General features: G+C 37.7%; 1 protein-coding gene across 8 annotated transcripts in view; it reads right to left on the bottom strand.

Annotated features, from left to right (window-relative positions):
* Positions 1–484: 484 nt before the first annotated feature.
* LOC131078115 (probable 2-carboxy-D-arabinitol-1-phosphatase) overlaps positions 485–22,460 on the bottom strand; it is a 52,530-nt gene continuing 30,554 nt past the window's right edge. Inside the window, exons 4-9 of one of the 8 annotated variants that reach the window (XM_058015788.2) lie at positions 13,077–13,168; positions 12,762–12,861; positions 12,498–12,637; positions 12,322–12,401; positions 3,910–3,967; positions 2,762–2,944 (exon numbers count right to left, since the gene is read on the bottom strand). In XM_058015788.2, coding sequence (XP_057871771.2) covers positions 2,894–2,944; positions 3,910–3,967; positions 12,322–12,401; positions 12,498–12,637; positions 12,762–12,861; positions 13,077–13,168 — 521 coding nt within the window. In that variant the 3' untranslated portion in view covers positions 2,762–2,893. The other 7 variants (XR_009113731.2, XM_058015790.2, XM_058015787.2 and 4 more) reach the window with 7 other exon arrangements.

The following is a 22,460-nucleotide window of genomic DNA, read 5'->3' as shown; positions in this document are numbered from 1 at the left end:
ATTAACACAATAGACAATACATAGATCCAATCATAACAAGACATAAATTTTTATCCCAGTTTTTGACACCCACAGGGAAAACAATCATCAACCAAACATGCTCGGCAGGAGAAATAAAGGCCAACCTGGAATATGCTAAAATCCAAGTTTGAAGACTCCCTCCGCAACTTCAATCCCAACTTTTCCAATTGTCTTTCCTGAACCCTAGATTAAAATCTTCTTCAACTGTTTAAAACCAACTATTCTGAGAATGGTAAATCAATTATTAAATTTAAGTTATTAATTAAAGTTTAAGCCTTTTTAATTATTTGCATTATATTTATGTAATACTTTAAATTAATTTCATTATAACTTGATTAAATTATTAACAACAAGGTTGTGAAGGTTTATAAATAATTACTTACATTTATATATTATTTTATTACTAATTAAAATACAACCATAAGATTAATGTTTACACTTAATAATAAATGCAAAAGACATGACAAATAATCTCTCATGTAAACACACACATACTCAAACTAGATTGTCGGATTTTGCCTCAATGGCGAACTCATTAGGTTGACACAAGACTCGGATCATTGCCTTGACTTAGAGTGAAAGTTTAGGGTTCGGTTAACCGAGCCAGTATGCTATCTCCCACAACCTCCACTAGGATAATGTAGTTATGCTCAGACCCGTTGAATCAGGTGGAGTCGATGCCTTGTACCTGCATCCCTACATCACAAATGCATGCATGTACAAATATAACACCTGCACACATATAACATATATACGCACACCAATGAAGGGAAGTCATGAGGCCATATGTCTCTCTGAAGACAGTGATAAGGCATCATCCCCTCACACCACAATCAGGATCATACATGAGACATGAATCAACTCTTAATACATCTCATAGTCCGACTAGATTCATTAGTAAATGGGTTAGGATCCATGAACACTATATATTACCTATTCATTACTCATTCATAAGGAACATAATCAAATTCTACTGCAACATAAACATTCATCTAACATCATAGCAAAGTCTCAAAATATCTTACAACTCCAATCAAAAAGGACAAAGGACAAATCAGGGAGGGGCACTACATGGAGCATTATCCACAAAAGAGTATTTATTAAAACAATGAGCTATTTCAAAAAAGACATTCAAAACTCTACCATCACAAAAACATTTAATAGTCCACTACATCAATAAATAAACAATAATTTTTACGCTAAGTATTGTATTGAGTAGTCGGTAGATTATTTGTTTCAATTAAAAAAAACAAAAAAAAACAAAAACCAAAATCTTTGCCACTTGGTGGCAATAGCTCCACCACTTGTACCAAAAATTATCCAAATTGAAGGGGATAGTTAGTTTATGAAACCTATTCCCTCCACTCACAAGATATATGGTTATTGACATCTTTTAGGGAGGTTTTTATTCTTTTCTAAGAATGAGTAGTTAATGGTACACATTAATTGTAACCTACGAAGAAACCTACCTGTGGATATTTTGAGTTAAGATATATGGAATTATGTTGCCACATTGTAAAGGAAGTCTATTGCAACTGTTTTGCTTTTTCAACGGATATTTATGACTTGTATATTCCTTGTCTTATTTCTTTTTTGGTTTGTTGTGTTTTTTCTTATTCATAATGATTTTAACAAGTAGATTAGAGTAAATGAAGTGTCTTCATCAATTATCATACAAGCAAACAAGATCATTAATATAAGGTTGATGTTTTTAAAATGGATGTAACCTAGAGAAGTTGCAACAAGCAATGGATTCTTGATTTGCCTGCAAAAGGTGACCATGTTTATGTCAAATTATGTTTCCAATTTTTAAGATAAATAGAGCACGTGTTACTTATTTGAAGTTTTATTTCAATCTTCATTGTGTACTTTTGTATTGTTTGTTCATTTAGAGGCAATAATTGATCTTATCTCAATATTAGGATCAAGGGGTATTCACTTTTGGGATAGGCTATGAGATAGAAGCCAAGTGGTTAGATGACTAGGATAAAATCAGAAGATGGTATTGTCAAGCTTTGTCCACATCATTCTACATTAATAGATAAATAAATTTAGGGGTATATACTGGACACAACATATTAGTTTTACAAAAGTGTGGGTGTTGTCTTCAGTATTTTGTTACCAAGGAATAAGTTTTGATAATGTGCATTACCCCATGATTGGTAACACCAAGGGATTGGTAGTACTAATTGACTACTACATTAAGAGCTCTCCAAGGGTAATAAAGGAGGAATAGATGAGCATAGAAATGGTGCACACAATAAATTTCTACATTGCCATGTGACGTGCTTGGAGTATATTAGAAGTCAATGCCTACTTAGTGCCAAGCAAATTAATTTGCATTGTGCAAATGAGAATCCATTGAAGGAGTGATGCATATTATTATAGAGTTTAAATCTTATATTATAACTCCACTGCAAGGCAAAATTATAATGTGTCTCCTCCTATATTCATGCTACCTTCATAAGAATGTACACACAAAGCTATAGGAAAATTGTCTAGACATTTATAATTGTTCTTCTCTTTCCTACCTTTGTATAGATAGAGTATTTTTTTCATGCCCATATAATTGTAATTAAAAGGAAACAAAGTATATTCAATGATAATTGCTATTTTGATCTCTATGTATGCTAGAGCAATAGGGCAATTTTAACTCCACTACAAGACATGGCTATCTTATTTCTTAAGACTTGTGTTACTTTCATGAGGTTAGATGCATGAAGATATAGAAAAGTCGTCTTAAAATTATTATAGTATAATTTCTTTTCATTCTTTTAATTAAAAAGCTATTACCAAGTTTTAGTAGTAGACATTGTCAATATGCAAATGAGTTGTCAAATTTAAACCTTGAAGCATAGGTTCTCCACGTTTATTAAAAACAAAAGTTGAAATCCCACCGTTGTTGATGTCTATGGCACGAAACCTGTAAACATGGCAGAAAAATGTGTGAAAACCTATCTTTAGCCTTTCATCGGCATCCTTAACATGAGTACGTAATTGAATGGCAAGACTAGTTTTTTGGGTCTCTTGAGCCAATAGTGCAAGATTTTACAGGTTCTAGTAAATGCTTCAAAACATATATATACAGATACCCATAGTTCTCATTTTTAACAACTTCCCATTATTAAATATCATTCTTTTAAAAATCAATCATATTATTGATCTAGAGTGTTTCCAGATTAGATTGTGTATGAGTTTTTTGCATCAACGTTTTGGATCACACTCCGTGATCCATCATTAGGATGAAATAGAGAGCATGCAGAAGTGAGAAGATGGCCAAGAAGCAGACCAAAGTATCTAAAAAGGAGGAAGGAGGCACAAGGATCGAGGAAGGTTGACAAGACCACCCAAAAAAAAAGAAGGGAAAGTAGAAAACCAAAGGAAAATAGAAAGAAAAGAAATAAAAACCAACAATAAACAATAAAAAGAGCCAAACCAAGAAACAAAAGAAAAGAACATACGAAAAAGGAAAATAAATATAACAAACAAAATCCATATATATATATATATGACCTATGACAACTAGACAAAGGAAAAGATAATAGGAACAACAAATAAGATAAAAACAAAACAAATAAAAGACAAAAAATAGAGAAAACAAAGAGAAGAAAATAAAACACAACAAAAATAATTAATTATATATATATATATATATATATATATATATATATATATATATATATATATATATATATATATATATATAACACGACAAACAAGAGACAGACATATATATATATATATATATATAAAAGAATAAATAAAAACTCAAAACAAAGCAAAAACCAAAACTAAACAAGAAAAAACGAAAACGAAAACCAAGCAAACAACAAAATAACATTATGATTAATACATGAGGCTCAGAATTATGCGCAGTGGTCCACATACCATGCCCACTAGCCGGATCATACATTTTTCACACATCCTCCTCCTTGAGCTATGCATGCTGCTCACATAAAATCATAACAAGACAAAGGAATACAGTAGACATTTGTATTAGAAATATATATTTAGAAGCCATGTTCTTGTTTTAATGGATAAGGACTTTGATGTATTTTTATATACTAATTGAAAGAAAAGGGTTAGCATTTACATAGGGAGACGCAATTTTACAACATAAATTTAAATATAATAGGGAGATACGGTATTTTAATATCATAAATTTATTCATAATTTCTCTAAAGCACTTTTAGCTGTTCTGACTTCAAAAAAAAGAGAAATTATATTAATTTGCATGGATAACTAGAATTGCTCAATAAGACTAAGAAATGCAATGTGTCCATATGGCACAAATAACAGAATGCCTAAACATTGGTTCTAAATGAAAGAAAGATTTTAATGATGTCCATGAGACTAAACAGTCTATGGGACCAAGACAAATGTCCTAAATAGAAACACCCAACTGTATTTACAAACGTCCTAAATAGAAACAAACAATTGAAACACAGACGTAAATGGCGAGTTTAGCAGGTAAATATAGTTACAGAACAACCCTCAAGAAGCAGGAAATGGCTTAGGGAAAGGACTGAATCCACACGTCTGTGGAAGCTTAAAACTAATAGAGAACAGTGTCATCACTAGTAGTATCTGTATGACCATCTAGACTTTACAGTGAATGGAGATTTCTAAGGTCATTAACCATTCAAACAGACCTAGTGGAAGATAAAAACTAATAGAGAACAATGTCATCACTAGTAGTATGAGCATCTAGACTTTACAGTGAATGAAGATTTCTAAGGTCATTAACCATTCAAACAGACCTAAAATGTAGACTCATAATGTGGCCAACCAGGAGAACTTTTTGGCTAAGAGGGGAAGATGGAGATTACTTTACAGTTTACACTCTTCTAACATCGAAGGTTGAAGATCTCTGAGACTCACAAGACGGGTGTTAATACTTACTGGTCTTTCTACAAGTTCTGAATGAGTGCATTGAAATCAGTTCAAACTCCGAAACCAGAATCAAAATCTTCACAGTGAAGTCAAAATAGATTGTATATGTGAAAAAAAAGAAAAAACTAAGGATAGAAGGTCGAAAAATTTATGTGCAGAAACTGAATGAAACTACAAAAAGGTTCTGGGGTGTTTTCAAACCCACAAAAACCCAGAGTGGGTTTGGCATTTTAGAACAAGGTTCTCTTAACGAGTTCAACCCCAGCCAAAATTATCAGCCTGTATTTAGAAGAAAACAACATATTCAGCCCCAGGACAAATCCATCAGTATGCAATCAACAGGGGCTTGAAATGGCCTGTCAGATGGTAATGAGTTCTATTTGTGTCAAACTTCTTTGACATCTTTGACTGGGTTTGAACATATTGGAATATGACAGAGTGAAGAACGTACCACACAGATGCAAGCATAACCAATCCATAAATGAAACTGTTAAAGTTTTGACTAACCAGGTGGTGTTTCTAATGGTTTGTTTACTTCATGTATGCAAAAATATTAAATAGGGATACTGGACGAACGTAATGACGTGTATAGTAGAATAACCTGTTTGATTTGCATAATTATGCAGAGCAAGTTATGAATGCCATTATAGGGAAGTTGTCATCACATGGTCATCTCATGATGCCCCATAGTTGAACCATTTACTGTAATCTACATCTTGACGATTTGAGGAGGCATATTCCATATTATTTCCTGGATTTTTCACTCAGTGGGGTTCACAAAGATCACATATTAACTTTGTACTACCATCGCTCATGCTCTATCATTGAGGTAAGATCTTAACCAAATTTGTCTTGTTATTGGATGAATCCTGTTACTTGACCAAGCTATATGTCAAGCCATATTGACTTTGGCTATTGGATGAACATTTGTTATTCGGCTAAGCTTTGTGGGAAGGCATGGACTTTGTCCTATTACTGAAGGAGCCCTATGTAATAACCTAACATGAGTGCACATATAAAACAACCCAGGAATACTACAGAAATAATTATTTTGGTATATTTACATTTCTTCAAAATAGTACACAAGCAAATTGAGATTCATCAAATTAATACGGCTTATTAAACACACCCACATGCAGAACTGGACACTACTGGCATTAAAGATGTCAATTGTCGCTTAAGTGTTTCCATCCTCAAGAAGCCTGATCTCTATGCCTGAAGGGGTTTTACTCTCCAATACACATCTGCCAAAACACAATGTTCAGCCCAGGAAAAGAAATGATTTTTGTTTTGTCAGATTTCAAGTGTATGCCTTCTCTTGCCAGTGCATTGTATAACTCAAGCTCTCCTTTCTCAGCAAACGTCAAGCAAAGGCAAGATATCCCTCAAATGTTGGTAGTAAGTAGGCAAGTTAAACAGACAAATCTAGCTCCTCAATCGGACAGTTAACTGACAATTCAGTCACTCAAATTAAGGCAGTTCCAAACAGTTAACTGTCAGAGGCTTTCCTCAATTGATGCAATTCCAAACAATTAACTAACTGCAAGTAACTACAATTCCACCTTTATTCCAGAGCTAGCTTACTGAAAGTAACTATAATTCCAACTTTATTCCAGACCTAACTAACTGAAAGTGACCATAATTCAAACCATAGTTGGACTACTTGCGACTCGGCTCGACTCGCCAAGCCCCTGGGAAAAAAACTCGGGGAAAACTCGGCGAAAAACTCGGCAACTTAAAAATACGCTTAAACTTAGTGAAAAATGCATTTTTTTTGCAAAATTTAATGAGAAGATGCATCCAATGAGTCAATAAATGATAACACAAAAGAAACAAGCTGATTCTAGATATATTTAAATGCAAAGTGTCTACAAAATCGCATCCTCATGAGGAATGCTGATGGCTGGAAGCCTGGAAGCAAAATAGTAAATTACTAAATAGTTTTTGTAAAAACAAAAGTAAATACATCATTACAAATTACAATTACAACTTCCTGTTCCCAACTGTAGCAAAAACTTGGGGAGAGGTAGAACTAGAGGGTCTAGTCGTATAAGTCTGTTGTGGGCGTGACTGTGCCTCCTCGCTCGGTATGGCTGACTGAGACTCATCCTCCATCCTGGATGAAGCTATGTCTCCATTTACTTCTGGCACTGGCAATGAATCCTCATCCTCATCCTCATCCTCCTCAATGTCATCCAGCCTGAAACCAAATCCACCCCCCTCCTCCATAGCCTGCCTCTCCAAATCAGTGATGTCAATGTCGGAAAACAATGGAGGCTGCTCCTGTGATGTCCAATCACTGTAAGGATCTATATCATCCAAGTCAATTGGACCACCTTCTAGTTCCTCTACCTTCCTTACGTGCAATCGAAGATTATATTGCACGTAGACAAGGTCATTGAGCCGTTTCTGCACTAACTTGCTCCTCTTCTTCGTGTGGATTGCTTCAAACAAGCTCCAATTGCGCTCACAATTGGATGAACTGCAAGGCTGACATAAGACTCTGAGGGCAAATTTTTTGAGATGTGGGGTGTTTCCACCCCAATTTTGCCACCAAGCATCTGCAAAATAAATAAAATGGAAAAGTTAGAAAGCAAAGAGAAAAGAGAAAACATAATTTATCAATCATTTTAGTCTTTAGATCCCAAAATCCAAATGGCAAATGTTATACCTGGGGTTTGAGTGGTTCTTCCTCTCCTAGCCAGCTCTGAAGAGAATAGCTTACCCCTTCCTCCCTCATAATTTTGGAGCTCACTCACAATGAGGTCTCTCTCCTCAACATCAGGTACCATCCTCTCAATGCATGTACTGAGGCCCTCCATGACTTCTCCATTCGGATCTGAGTAAGAACCCCTGAACCTAAAACGAGGGTTGAGGAAGTACCCTGCTACATGAATGGGTTGGTGGAGTTGATTGTTCCACCTCCTATCAACAATTTCCCAAATGGGATCAAATTTGAGTCTATCCCCCTTGTAGTAATTTTTGATAGACTCCTTGGCCCTATCCATGGCCTCATAAAGATATCCCATTGGGGTTTTATCCCCATCCACCAAGCGAAGAACTCGAACCAAGGGCTCTAACACCTACAATTGAAAAATACAAATTACAAAAAGATTAAAATTTAAATAATGAAATTACAAATTAGTAATGAGAGACTTGAATCAAGAATAACTAAAATTTAAAAATTAAAGTGTTGAAGTAACAACCTTCACAATCTCTGCAGCCCTTTGTGCAAATTGGCTGTCAAAGACTATGCATGCGACAGCCTCTCCTTCAGGCTTCTTTGAATAAGGTGAGTTAAACCATTCTCCACTCACAAAAATTTGTTTCAAAGAAGTCAATGCAGCAAGAAGGCTTTGCAACGTCAAGAAAATCGTTGCAAACCTTGTGACACCAGCTCTCACCAAATCTTTCCCTTGGGTGTGCTGTCTCATCAAATTTAGGACCCAAGGGTGATTGTAAATATATTTGGTGATCCTCCTTGCATCTTCCACAACTGGAGTCACCCACTCAAGTTTTCCTATGTCCTCCAAAAGAAGGTCAAGGACGTGCTGCACAAGGTGTCCAAAAAAGAGTGGGGTGCCTCTCTTGGAGGATTCTTCCTGCAAAAGAAGAATTTCTTCTTAAGAAATATGCAACCAAGTAAAAGAAAGCCACAACAAATGAAAATATTGCTAATGCCTAAAGGTGATAATTTAAAAGGATTCTACCTGCTGACACATATGCTGTTGCATTATCTGTGATGATTTGCACCACATTCTCTACCTCCACCTCCATGACGACATGCTCCAACATTCCAGCCAATGTTTCTGCATTTTTCACCTTGCTGGAGGCATCAACAGATTTCAAGAACACTACATTCTCCTTGCAAGCAACCAAAAAATTGATGATGGTGCGGTTTTTGCCATCTGTCCACCCATCAGAAAGAATGGTGCACCCATAATTTGCCCATTCAATTTTTTGATCCTCCATCACTTCTCTTGCCCTAGCAACTGCATTTGTGAGCAACCTATAAGTGCAAAGTGAAATTAGGTCTTAGTACACAATTTTGATTTAATAAAGAAGAAATCTAAAAAATAATTAAAAATGAAATCAAGTGGACTATGTAGTAATTTACTAACCTCCCACTCAAATCCCTGCGAGAAGGGGCCTTGTACCCCTTTCCTGAAACTGTCATAGCAGTCACCAAATTCAGCCAATAAGCATTGTCCGCCACATTGAATGCAATGTTGTTGAAGTACCAAAAATCAACTATTGCAATGTTAGTTTTCTCATGTACCTCCTTATTCCATCCAGTGGTCTCTAATGATGGTTGTGCTCCAGGTGTGTTCCTGGGCACAAAATAATCACCTATGGACCCTGATCGTGGTGATGGAAGTGGAACAATGCCAGGTACTCTACTAGAGGAAGCAAAAGCAATGGGCGAGGTGATGGTGGGTTTGCGGATACGTGGGCCATGCCGAGAGCCCACTATGCCCTCAAGTGCTTCTTGTTCCTCTTCAAGGTCAACAAAAACACCTTGAGATTCAGCTATGGCTGATCTCATGGCTAGCTTTGCCCTCTCCCTTTGCAATTTCTTCTTTTCCCCAGCTGCAAGTAGGGCATTCATTTGTCTTTATATTTCTTCATTGGTCCCAGGGCATGCTCTAGCATCATGCCTATCTATTCCTGCAAGGTGGTATTTGAGGCGGTTGATGCCTCCATGAAGTATATTCTCACACTTTATGCATATAACTGACCCAGGATCGGGTCCCTCATAGGCATACCTCCATGCCCCATCTCTAGCACCTCTAGGACGGGTGCCTATATATCTACATGGGCATGGATCTAGTGGCCACTGCTCCGTTGCCATGATTAATGCTTACTTAACCTACACATACAAAGTGAAAAAAAAAATTAACATTTTAGTTAAACAATTTAGCAAACTATATACATTAGTTTAAATAAATTTAGACATCATTCAAAGTTTTTGTTTAAAAAAAGTAGGGTTTGAATTTTTTTTTGAAAACTAGATTCTTCAAAAAAATTGTGAAAATTCAACAAAAATTGTCAAGTCTAGTGTTAAATCTTGTGCAAATAACTTAGAAATGATTTAGACTATCTAGGAATCATTTCTAATCAATCTAAATGCAACAAAAAATAAACAAATTGTTTTAAAAAAGCATAGAAAAAAAAAAAAACTTACCTGGGAATCTGACTTTCCCTTCAAATCCCCATCAAATCCACTTGGAATCACTCAAAAATCCCTCCAAATCACCTTCCAAGTCACTCCAAGTCAACTTCCCCTTTCTCAACCCAAAACCCAATCAGAAAACAAAAAATGAATTATTGTTTTGCCGTTTTCGGCTAAGTGAATCAGGCAGGCGAGTTTTTGTCATGGACTCGCCGAGTTTTTGCCAAAAACTCGGCGAGTTTTCCTGGCGAGTAGAAGTCAAATCTACTCGCCAGGCTCAACTCGGCGAGTTTTTGAAACTCGCCAAGTTTCAAAAAGTGTGCCATCTATGATTCAAACTATGCTACTCTAACACTGACAGTCCATTCACTAGATGGCTATGGATTAGAGAAACAGACACCACATACCACATGTGTGAAAAAGGGGGCATTATGCCCTGAGATGGGGCTAAGCCATGTGTTGAGCCATATTGATTGAATCTTTCATGTTATTGTCTTGAGCATATTACAGTAGTAATTGAATCAAATCTGTTTTGGGGTCAAGCTTTGTATTAAGCCACATTTGTGGATGCTGCCTGCTACTGGGTATCCATATAAATGAATTAATTGAATCAATTCTGTTTTTGGGCTAAGCTTTGCATTAAACAACATTAATGGATAATGCCTGCTTGATAGAGACTGGTTGGTTGGGTTCCCCAGCTTAGTGAGAGCCATATATCGCAGCAGAGTTGGCAACAAACACCATGGGACAGATGTCTATAAGTATAGATATAGATAGATAAGATTTTTCTTTGCACTAGGCCTCTGCATTTATCTGTTAGACTTGTTTATGCAAATGTTTTTTTATTTTTTGTTGTTGCGTGCAGGTATCATTAACTTGGCAGTCTATTAAAAAAGGAAGAAAGTAAACATAAAAATACAATGTGCGCTGGTTTCCAGAAGAAATATCAGGAGTTTTAAGAAGCACATATAAGAGACAATGGTTGTGAGTGAATATTAGGCTTCGATTTCAAAAACATGGAGAATCAAGCAAGGCATCCAAGATCAAGAAGAATATCCCTAGTTTGTGCAGTAACACAACATGGAGGAATATACATGCTGAGGCACAGTTCCCTGCTACTGAAATGACAATGTTTCATAAGCCAAGTAAGCATGCAGGATAGGTCAGAACCTAAAAGTATTTACCTTTACTTTAGAATGGTTCCTCATACTTGAGGTTGGATTTTCTACAAGTTTTTAAGAAAATGATGACTATTTTATGTAGAAAAATGTGCAAGAATATATGTAATGTGCAGAATTGAATGGAAATCGTGAATCAGATAATCCTAATTCTGGCAGAGAAAGCTAATGTGGACCTGCCTCATGAGTTTAAATTTACAAGTGACCAGGACGATTATTATTATGACAGCCACATGTCAGAAGACCCTCTCCCAGACAAGAACAAATAAAGTTCCTACCACTTTTTGTTACTTGGTTTGTGTGCACACTGTTTCCTACTGTTTTGACTATGTAGGAGGTTAAACTGACCTTAATGAGCATGAAGACTATGTAAGTGGCCGTCTTCATGGGTTTTGCTGCTCGTACAGCAAGTTTCTCTCTGCATATATGTCTTCAAACTGCCAATAGTGTTTTGGTATACAAATAAAGTTCCTACCACTTTTTGTTACTTGGTTTGTGTGCACACTGTTTCCTACTGTTTTGACTATGTAGGAGGTTAAACTGACCTTAATAAGCATGAAGACTATGTAAGTGGCCGTCTTCATGGGTTTTGCTGCTCGTACAGCAAGTTTCTCTCTGCATATATGTCTTCAAACTGCCAATAGTGTTTTGGTAGAAATGTTTACAGCAGACAAAGATCTGAAAATTTGGTAGAATCTTCTCAATGCATATTGTTTTGACTGTGGAACAGGGCACCAATAAAAAATGCCTTCTATTGAACCAGATACAGAAAAATACTGTTTTTTGACCAAAAATTTATGGCAATATGCTCTTATAACTTAACAAACAAAAAGTAGAAACTGTCCACTTTATTAACCAAGTAAATACATGTCAATTTTTGGAGCTTAGCTTGGAAGAGAGCACAAGAACAAGTTCCTTAACGTAGAGATTTGTACTGTGCAATATAAACACAAGCAGTACAATGTTCTCCATGAAAATTTTATAATCATGAAATCAAAATACCTGAACTTGAATTTCATGGGTGTTGGAAACTGATTGTGAATGCAATGGCATTACCTGTCAGGGGTCATGTCAAGAGCTGTACAAATCAAGGCACGCAAAGTAGATTTGTGTGATACAACCAGGAAATCTTTGCCCTGCCAACAAAAACAATAAAGCTAGGATTTTAGTCATAGCCCATCCGAAAACTTAAAAAATGGAAACCTTCTAACATTTAAAATTTAAATACTTACAGGTGCAGACAAGATTTCTTCCCAAGCTTTCTTGGCCTGGCTCCATAATTTCACAACAGGGTAAATACCATTAATATTGAAATTAATTGGATCTTCCCTCCATGCCTTGTATATTTCAGGATATTGTTTTTGGGCATCCACTGCCTCAAAAAACAAACCCAACATTAATATACTGAAACATAAATGGAGCCAATAGTACCTTATTTCTCAAAGATTCCGTGTTTGAACTTCAAACAGAGATCAAATGTGAATGATTATCCAAACCGTTCTTCATTCCCTCTAGGAAGAGCAAATTTGCCTCTCTTAATGTGTCCAAGAACACTAGCGGTTCTTCCCTTCCAGACCAGATAATCTCTGCACTTAACTGAAAGCCAAAAATGAAAATTAAGCATTACTTCCTGTTTAATTATAAGCAAAACAATATAGAAACAATGATGCTACCATGTCACTTGATATTATGACTTTAAATATCTACATTCAACACCTGCACAAATGAAACAATCACCATTTCTTAAGGACCACAAACACATATTTAGAGGTTACTAGTAAGCAACTTTGAAGCAGTCTTGCAATTCTGACCTTTGCTCGTGCAATTGGACTGGCAAAGCATCCATCGAACTTAAAATTAGATAGTGCTTCACAACATTTCTTAGCCTGTGTAGCCCCAATTTCTGACAATATGGACAAATCAGAACTCCCCTGAGTACCAAATTAACAGATGAGAATTTTGCTAATGTTCTATAAACCAGGTACTGTCTAAAACTACATAATATATAAAATAAGAGAAATATTAGACAGCTTCTGTGAAAAAACCTAACACTAAAATCTCTATCACAATGTAGGAGAATTGTACAAGGCAACCAAAAGTTAGCATCCATAAACTCTTCAAGTCATCATGACCATTAGAGCAAGTGCCTGATTGTTTTACTATTAAATCAGAAGTGTCCTGATATTTTGTTAAAATTCTAGAAAATGTTCTCTGCTTTGGTACTAGGGTTCAAATCCAATTCCACATAATTTCTGGTTGGAATGGCCTCTTCACCACACCAAAAAGTAGGTACAATGTGACTAGAATGTTGCTTTCAATATTCAATGTCTTATCTACAGATGTTCTGATTCAGTTCCCAGGTGGTCCGGGTGGCAAACTTATATTGAGGAAGACTGGTTTACTGATTATGCAAAGGAAAATAGGAGACTAGTAGACTAACATGCAATCAAGAAAATTCAAGAATAAGTCTTTAGCATATAAGTATGCTACTTCTATTCAAGATCAGAAAGGAATAGGGTACAAACGAAGCTACAGATAATTCAGCAAGGAATAAAGATTCCCGTGACCAGAAAGAGATGAAATGAATTCCTGTGAACATGTATACAGCATACATAGCAGTTACAAAATGAGAGGAGAGATGAAATGATTCATGTTCTTAAGCTGCAAACCTTCCATCTGCTTATCAATTGATCTTCTTTACATTTGACATTCCATTTTGTGGCTAAAGGAGAATTATGCTGAAGATGCAATGTGTAATGAACTGCTAAAGATGGTATGGGTGCAAGAAGTGATACCGAGTGATGCATGATGGTGCATTGTAATGTCCCCTTCTCAACTCTAGACTGTTAGATGCATCGTTTTGCCTATTTTGGAAACCTGAAGGCTAATCAGAGACTAAATTAGGGTTTCCATCTTCTAGGTGGATTTCAGAAGGGTGTTTGCAGTTTGGAAGTTTGCCTCCTAGGTTTTTCTAGTTTTCTCGAGAGCTTGAGATGGTATGACATGCATTTCCATCAGAGGAGATTTCTTTCCGGGTGGATTTTAGAGGGGTGTTTGTAGGAGTTTGGAAGTTTGCCTTCTGGGTTTTTCTGGGTTTCTCAAGAGCTTCAGAGTGGTATGACATGCATTTCCATCAGAGGAAATTTCTAAACTTACTATTTTTAGTAAATTTTGACGGCTAACCGAATTGTGCTTAAAAAGTGTTTGGAGTCACTTACTATTTTTAGCAGTATGCTATTTTTAGTAATTACTATTTTGAGCAGTACAATACAACACTTGGTTTCTATTTCTGGCAGTCCGGTTTGAGGGGTGGCTCATTCGGTTCTCTTGGAGTCCATTTTTAGAAGGTAATATCTAAAATGATTTTATAATTCCAAGTTGCTTTTTGACCCCCACGCCTAGGCTCAATGACTTTTAGTTGTTTTTAAAAGATGTTCTCATTTGGTCCTCCAAGTTGGGAATTATTAATAAATTTTATTAAGTTATTAGTGCACAAGAAAAAGGAAATAAAACAAAGTTAAAACTTTTAATCCCACATTGCGTGGAGAAGAGGATCGATTCCTTGTGAAAAACTATAAAAGTAGGTTTGAGAGGCTTATTTGGACATGCTGTTATTTTGATAACAAAGTGTTGCTGAAATATTTTCAGACTCTTGCTTCGGGGTTGTGTGCCTCCTAGCTTCTTCCAGTTTCGAGTTTGAAAGATAACTCCTAGTTGATTGTGGTGCAGCTTCATCTAGAGGTTGCCAGGGTATTCCAATGGAGATTTTAGTTTTGAGTGGATTTGATGTTTTCTAGTTGGTGTGTGAGTGGCGTTTTTTTTTGGAGTGTAAAAACCCTAGTTGTTGATATAAGTTTGTATTCATACTGTCTGGAGGTTTGGTCCAATTTTTGTGGGCACTGGCTCATTCTTTTCCAAAGATCTAGGCGCTCCTATGACCAAGGTTTCATGATTTTTGACGAGGACATTGATTTTTGCTGCTGGTCGTACCTTTTAGCTGGCCATACCATCTTGCCTAGTCTGCATTGGGATTCGTGCCACCTCCATAGTTGCTGCTTGGAACTTGGGATTGGATGGAGGTTGGACACCTAGCCTTTATGGTGTCTTTGCTTTCAAGTTGAGCTATTTCAGAGAAGAATTGAGGGAGATATGATCATTTGAAGCTTTCTTAGATTGCTGTTTGAAAAAAATTAGTTTGCAGCTGTTGCATATTAGATTTGGGTATCACTGTTCTAAACTCCTGTTTATCATCATAATTTATCAGCATTAAGTTTGAATTTGTTTCTCTAACTTCTTGAATCATAGTAGTAGTGTTTTCTCATGATGCTTCAATGTTAGCCTTATTGTAATTCCTTGATTTAGTAGTACTAAACAATGTTCTTTAATTTTCAGATTTTGAAGCTAATATTGTTACCCACTGAACAAGTGGAAGTGGCTGGTTCACCGCTAATTTCTTATTTCATTACATTCCAACATTTGTTATTAGTACTCCAGCTGAATAAGTGGTTGAAATTAGTTTTGTTTTGCCTGCTGAGAAGTGGAAGTGGCTGGTTACATCGCCAAGTCTTGCTTTCAATAAGCTTTTAGTTAATCTTTGTAATCCCCACTAAATAAGTGGAAGTGGCTGGTCATACCACCAAATGTAGTGCTCTTTCCATGTTATATCTTATCCTCCCACTACACAAGTGGTTGAGATCGTTTACGTTACTTATTGCTAATGCTAATGGGTGCTAGTGTTGTGTTAAAAAAAAATAAAAATCTAAGGGGGTTATTTCATGCATAATGATGACTGTCGCACAAAGCTTTGCAAGTGCTTGCACATGAGTGTTAAGGGCTGCTAAGATTTGCACAAAACAACGCAAGTGCTTGTATGGGGCATGAAGGACTGTTGAGGTTTGCATGATGATGCGGCATGCTGTATATGATAATTATGAGTTCATATCACTTGTTGTTGGGGTGATCCCAATCAAGTGAAGCATCTGGCTAGAGACTATCAACTATGGGAGCACCAATTTAGGGGAACCATTCAAATGATGGAAGTCAAAATGAGATGGTGTAGTGGTCTTCGTATTGTGTGGCTTACACTTAGGTGTTTCAAATATCCATGATCCAAGGAATGCCTATAAGATTGCATAGATGTGATTTAGAATAATTTGAGTAATGAAGACTATTGTTAGTTTTGCAATTAAGTGGAAGTCTTTGAGCGACCCCCCATGGGCTCAAATCATTTGTCACCATTTGATGAGAAAATCATCCACATTAAAGTTAGTTTTGAGTTCTTGGGTGGTGGTGTTGAGTTGATGATCTTAATATGAATGCTTGCAAATGTTGTTATATATATATATATATATATAGTACTTTGACATTAGGAAGAGGGGTGTATGCATACCCTAGTTGCCTCATCAAGGGATGTATGAAGACACTATGTTCATGAAAGCGGATTGCATAGGCAATGAACACTAGTATAGTTGTGTTGATTCTAGGGTAATCCATTTAAAATAACATGAAAGTAGTGCAATATAGAAAATCATGGGTGTACCAAATCATAATTGCATGAAAATGATGAAGTGGCAAACTTTGAGGTATATCGAATTAGAATTGCACAAAGTGATCAAAGGTAATCATATCAAGGTAGTGCTTGTGGATGTTTTTGTTCATCATGGCACGCGTTTGGTGTTGAGTACCAATAGCTTGGTATATAGGAGTGAAGATGAGTAAACCCATGTGCTCCAAATTTATGAAGAATTGTGAAGCTTTTTGTGTGAATGTGGGTGTGACCTATTACTAGCACAAAGTAACATTGTTGATGTTTTAGGCCAATGGTAGTGTATGCATAGACGTGTAACAAAACATGTCAATATCAAGCAAATTATTGATGTAGAAATGTTAATAAAAGTTAATAAAATTTAATAAAATTTAATAAAACAAGCGGGGGAGAGAGAACCTAAGGAGAATGGTGTTGTGATTTGAACCTGCTACGAAGGAGGAAGGAAGCCAACTTTCTTGGATTACGCTAGCAAACTCTCAGAAACGGTAAATAACGCAGTGCAGGGACTTCTTGGCAAAGCCGATGAAGTATAGGGTTTAGGGAAGCCCCCAAGTTCAAAGCTTTAGCCGACGAACTGTAGTCGAGCTTCATAACAAGGGGGGCCCCCTTTCTCTAAGAAGGACCATCGTGAAGATGAGAGAGAAGCACTGACTTATCCATTCGAGAAACTTTGCTGAAGCAGGCAAGAAATAACTTTTTAGGATAACCACGAGCACGAAGTCTAGAATAGAACTGCTTCCGAAGCATATTGAAGCCGAAGGGATCAGATTCTCGAAGAAGATACCTCTTAAGTTCACTCATGATGAAGGATTTCTTCTGGTGAGGAGGGTGCCAAGAGAAGTATGGAATATACTGATAGGCATTGAGAGGTTTCTGAAAACACTTAGTGTCAAGGACACCATTGGCACTAAAGCGATCACCTTTGAAGAAAGTGATGTTGAGAAGATCAACAGATCGGGAAGAGACAACAAGAGTGATTCTGATCTCAGGATAGAAACTCTGATACTGCTCAAAAAAATTGAACAAGGAAGCCTCATCACCGATCCAAACACCCATGGCATCATCAATGGATCTCTTGTAGAAGACAAGAGAGGAGCAATCGAACTGAGCAAGGAGGCGTTTCTCAAGATGACAAAGAAACAAGCAAGCATAAACAACATCAAAGTTACTACCCATGGCGGTACCTCTAATCTGCTTGTAGAGAGTGCCATCAAACTCTAAATAATGTTCACGAAGAACAAGCTCAGCAAGGCTCATAATCAAATCAATCAGTCGCACATCCAACTTCTGAGAATTGAAAAAATCAACCACCATCTTTTTGAGGGCAAGAAGACCCCCGTCAGTGGGAATGCTAGGATACAAGAATTCCACATCAAATGTAAACAAAAGACAATTTGAAGGAAAAGATCTACGATCCAGATCCCGAAGAAGACTAAGAGAATCGAGAAGATGGAACTGCTGCTGAAGAAGAATCGGAAACAGAAGATGATGAAGAAGCTTAGAAGCAGGCTCCAACATGTAACCAGAATAGCTGCAAATAGGCCTTCCCACCAAAACAGGTTTGTGAAGCTTAGGAAGCAGATAGAAGGCACAGGCTCTGACAGAGGAAATAGGATTTCTCATCAAGAAATAAGAAACCGGATCTAGAAAAAACTTAAACAAATCAATGATATGGGTAAGTTTACTCCAGATGAGATTCCATGGAACACTGCTCACACGAAGATACACCAGAGAGTCTGAAAGTTGCCGAAGACCTTCATTACGATACCAAGAAGAATCAAGGATAACAAGACCAAGGTTCTTATCTGTCGGTTTGATGACAATAGACTTATCATTTCTGAGATTTTTGAGGCTCTTCATGAGTCTGACAGGCAGAGGAGGTCGCCGAGAGGAGCAAGAAGCAATCCGACTACGAAGAATGGGTTCTTCTTTCTGAATGATCTCTTCCAACAGGTAATTAGGTTCATCAGGGTGCCAAAATGGATTTTTCTGACGGAACCGATAAGGAAAAGAACCACTGCGAAGGGCAGGAAAGTCAGCAGAAGTGGAGCCGGAACCCAAATCTTCAGGACCAAAGAAAGTGCGAAGACGAAGGAGGCGGGCAAAGACTCTGAATTCTTTGTGGAAATCTTCAATAGGCATAGGAGGAGGGCGAGGAATAAGCTTAATTCCAAACCCTAGAAGCTTGAGTTCTTCAAAAGAAAGAGGGTAAGAAGAACGATTGTGGATAGCAATGTTAGAAATGCGATTATCCACTTCCTTAGCAGTCTTTCTGAAGAAGAAGCAAGTAGCCATAAAGGTTGTATCAATAGAAGGACCCCAGTAATTTAGGCGGGGGCGGTCCTTGGCCCTGAACCCTGACCTTGTCTTCCATTGTGCCTGTTGCCACTTCTGTTTGGATTTTGATTTTGATTCTGAACATTGTTTCTGTTTCTGTTCTGATCTTTGTTTTTGTTTCTGTTTTGACCTCTATAGTTTTTGTTTCCTCTGCCTTTGGATGCATTCGTATGTCCTGCAGATTGGGCATTTGATTGCTTCTGTGGGGCAGATTTTACACCGGAGGGCAATGGACCAGAGGCAGTCGAGGTGACATTCTTCTCGACCGCCGAAGGCCCGTTTTTTGGATCGGAAGGAACGGAAGTGGTGTTAGCTGTCTTCTTCATATTGTTATTCCTCCTATTCTTCTTCTTCTTCTTCAATGTTTGTGGAATCTGATTCTGATTCTGATTGGCAGCATTCAATTTGGCTTTGAGCTCTTTGATTTCCTTAGAAAGACTAGCAGTCTTTTGGTTGATCAATTCTACAATAGTAGGATCAGGAGGAAGTTGCTCAGCATCTTCCATGGCAGTGTCACGAGACTGCTGACGAACAGAGTCAGCACGTTCCTTAGCTGCTTTCTTAATAGCCCGATCAATTTTGAATTTGTTGTAGAGAGAATGGTAATCATGAAGAGCCTTAGAATACCAATCAGTGGGAACTACAGAAGAGCCTTCAAGAGGAAGGTTTTTAAGGGCCGCACATGTACCCTTAAGAGTAGCATCAAGATCACTGATAGCACTGGCAATCATGGCATCATGGTTGGAAGAAGCTGTAGAGAAAGCTTCGATATAAGCATCTAGAAAAAGCTTGTTTGTATTGGCTTGAATAGCTTCCAAATTCGAAGAGAGTAGAGAGTTCCCCTCTAGATCGTTGATGGAGATCTTTGGGGGTTTGACCAATAAACTCTTCGGAAGTGTGCCAGAAGATTTGAAGCCCTTTAGTTTCTCAAGAAAATCCTTAGAACGCTCAGCATTAATGTAGAGATGTTTGAATTCTGAAAAACCTTTGTTAACCAAAGACAAGATCTAATCTGGATAACTTCTGCACTGAACAGGAGGAGTCTCAGGAGGAACTTCAGGAGCAATACCAGCATTGGGAACCTCAGTAGCCAGAGTAACAGAGGTTTTGCTCGACAAGAAAGAATCCAAACGAGCCTCAAGAGCAGCCTGACGTTTATCAGTGGCATCCATGAATTGCTTGAGTGTAGAAATCAAGCCTGGGAGATCACCGGAAGAAGGAGGAGGCGGAGGACAAGAGAATTTCTTTAGAGATTCTTGTAGCAAAGTAGAGGTAGCCTCGGCTTGGGCCTTGGCAGATTTAGAGGCAAAATCGGCATATTCTTTAGCCTTAGCAAAACGCGCCTCAACTCTTTTAGCACGATCAAGAAAAGAAGCATGCATTTTCCGCATCTCATTAGTGAAGCGAGAAAAATCGCCATGAACTTCTTTATTAGCCTCAACAAAAGCAGTCATGAATTTGTTGAAATACTGCGAAGAATGCTCTGATTGACGAGAGGCATTGTCGAGGAATGTAGCCATTTTTTGAATTAGATTATCAGGTAGAGGAGAAGGGACAATTGTGATAGGTCCAGCAAGCTCCAAGTTCTGATTATCCTCAATGTGTCATCTCTTTCTGTCAGAGTTTGATGTAGAAGCCCCCTGGAGAGGCACTCGCCCTTGAGAGGGAGAAGTGTTTCGTGGCGGATGCTAACGAACATCGAACAACATCGTCTTCGGAGGACATCGTGATGAAACCGAAAATTTAGGACTTAAAAAATTTTAAAGCATCACTCGCAACTCCAAAAGACGAAGTATGTAGACAGAAAGTATGAAGAAATTCTCACAAATTCCAGAAAATAATTTCACATATATATATCTTCAATACAAAATTACAATAGGATGAAATTCCAAAACTAGTTTCGGGCTAACTGCGCTCATCAATTGGAAAAATGGAACATCCAAATAGATCAAAGGCGAAAAATGCCAATCAGAGAGAAGAAAATTTTGAGTGAAAAATAAAATGAGGTGAGTGGGTATTTATACCCAACCCACCCCCATCTCCAAAAGGTGTGGTGGCAAAATTAAGGGGGGCCGACCCATGGTGGCGGTAATCCCAAAAGGGGCCGCTACACATGGTGATGGTTTACCCTAAGGGGCCCGCACCATAGGGTGGCGGTAATCCCAAAGGGGGCCGCCACACATGGTGGCGGTTACCCCTAAGGGGCCCGCACCATAGGGTGGCGGTAACCCTAAAGGGGCCGCCACATAAGGGGTTCCCCTTTGTATTAACAAAGGGCCCCCGCCATATGTTTTAATAAATGTTAATAAAATTTAATAAATTTAATAAAAGTTAATAAAATTTAATAAAAGAAAATTTAATAAAAGTTAATAAAATTTAATAAAAGTGAATAAAATTTAATAAAATTTAATAAAACCCCTCCAGCAAGCTGTGAAGACCACAAAGAAGGCTTATGTACGGTGAGGTTGTGCCAGGCCGTATGGTATGTACGATCTTGTATAGTTGGTGGTGGGCATACGGTGGTGCTGGTCGTATGATGGTGTTGGGCGTACGGTGGTGTTGGTGCAGAGGCTGTACGGTGGTACAAGGCAGGGCCGTACGGTGGAGTTGGTGGTTGTACGGTAAGGGCCGTACGGTAGGTGAATGCTTGTCAAGTTTCGCCTTCAAACCCTTCAGACACTTAATCAGTGGAATGAATTATTATTATTATTCCAGGCACAAGAGTCTTAGGTGTAGATGATAAATATTTGCACATGCACAGGAAATGATATTGATAATGATCGCACAATAGATTACACAAACTCGGAACAGAAGCAGAATAGGGTGAGGACTCCCACCGAAATTGCGGGTGCCAAGTAGGGAGGATCTCTCACCTCTGAAATGATAGACAAGCTGAACTCCAACTGGAATTCGCACAAGCAAGAGAAAATACCAAAATTCGCATACCTACAACAATGACTAACACGGCCATATATATGGGCTTCGGGAAACTTCCCGAAGAGTTACAAACGGGCCGACACGACCAACCAAAACTTGCCTAATCTAATTAAATAAAAGGGCCCGAAAGATTTGTTATTAAATTTGGGGCCTTACAATAAAGTAATTAGATTTACTATTTAATTATATCGGGGATGCCCTAGAATTTGCTCGCCTTCCCAGGTGGCATCCTCGACGGGTAGATTCTTCCAGCGTACAAGGAACTCCTTGACTGTGCGTGTTCTCAACCTCTTTTCTCTGACATTGATGATCTCCGCCGGCTCCAGAATTAGTTTCCCTTCTTCGTCGATGGGTGGCAGATCCTTGGACACTG

Source organism: Cryptomeria japonica, chromosome 3 (genome assembly GCF_030272615.1).
Source record: "Cryptomeria japonica chromosome 3, Sugi_1.0, whole genome shotgun sequence".
Taxonomy (NCBI): domain Eukaryota; kingdom Viridiplantae; phylum Streptophyta; class Pinopsida; order Cupressales; family Cupressaceae; genus Cryptomeria; species Cryptomeria japonica.
Note: the sequence above shows the minus strand (reverse complement) of the source record. Positions and strands in the feature narration are given on the sequence as shown.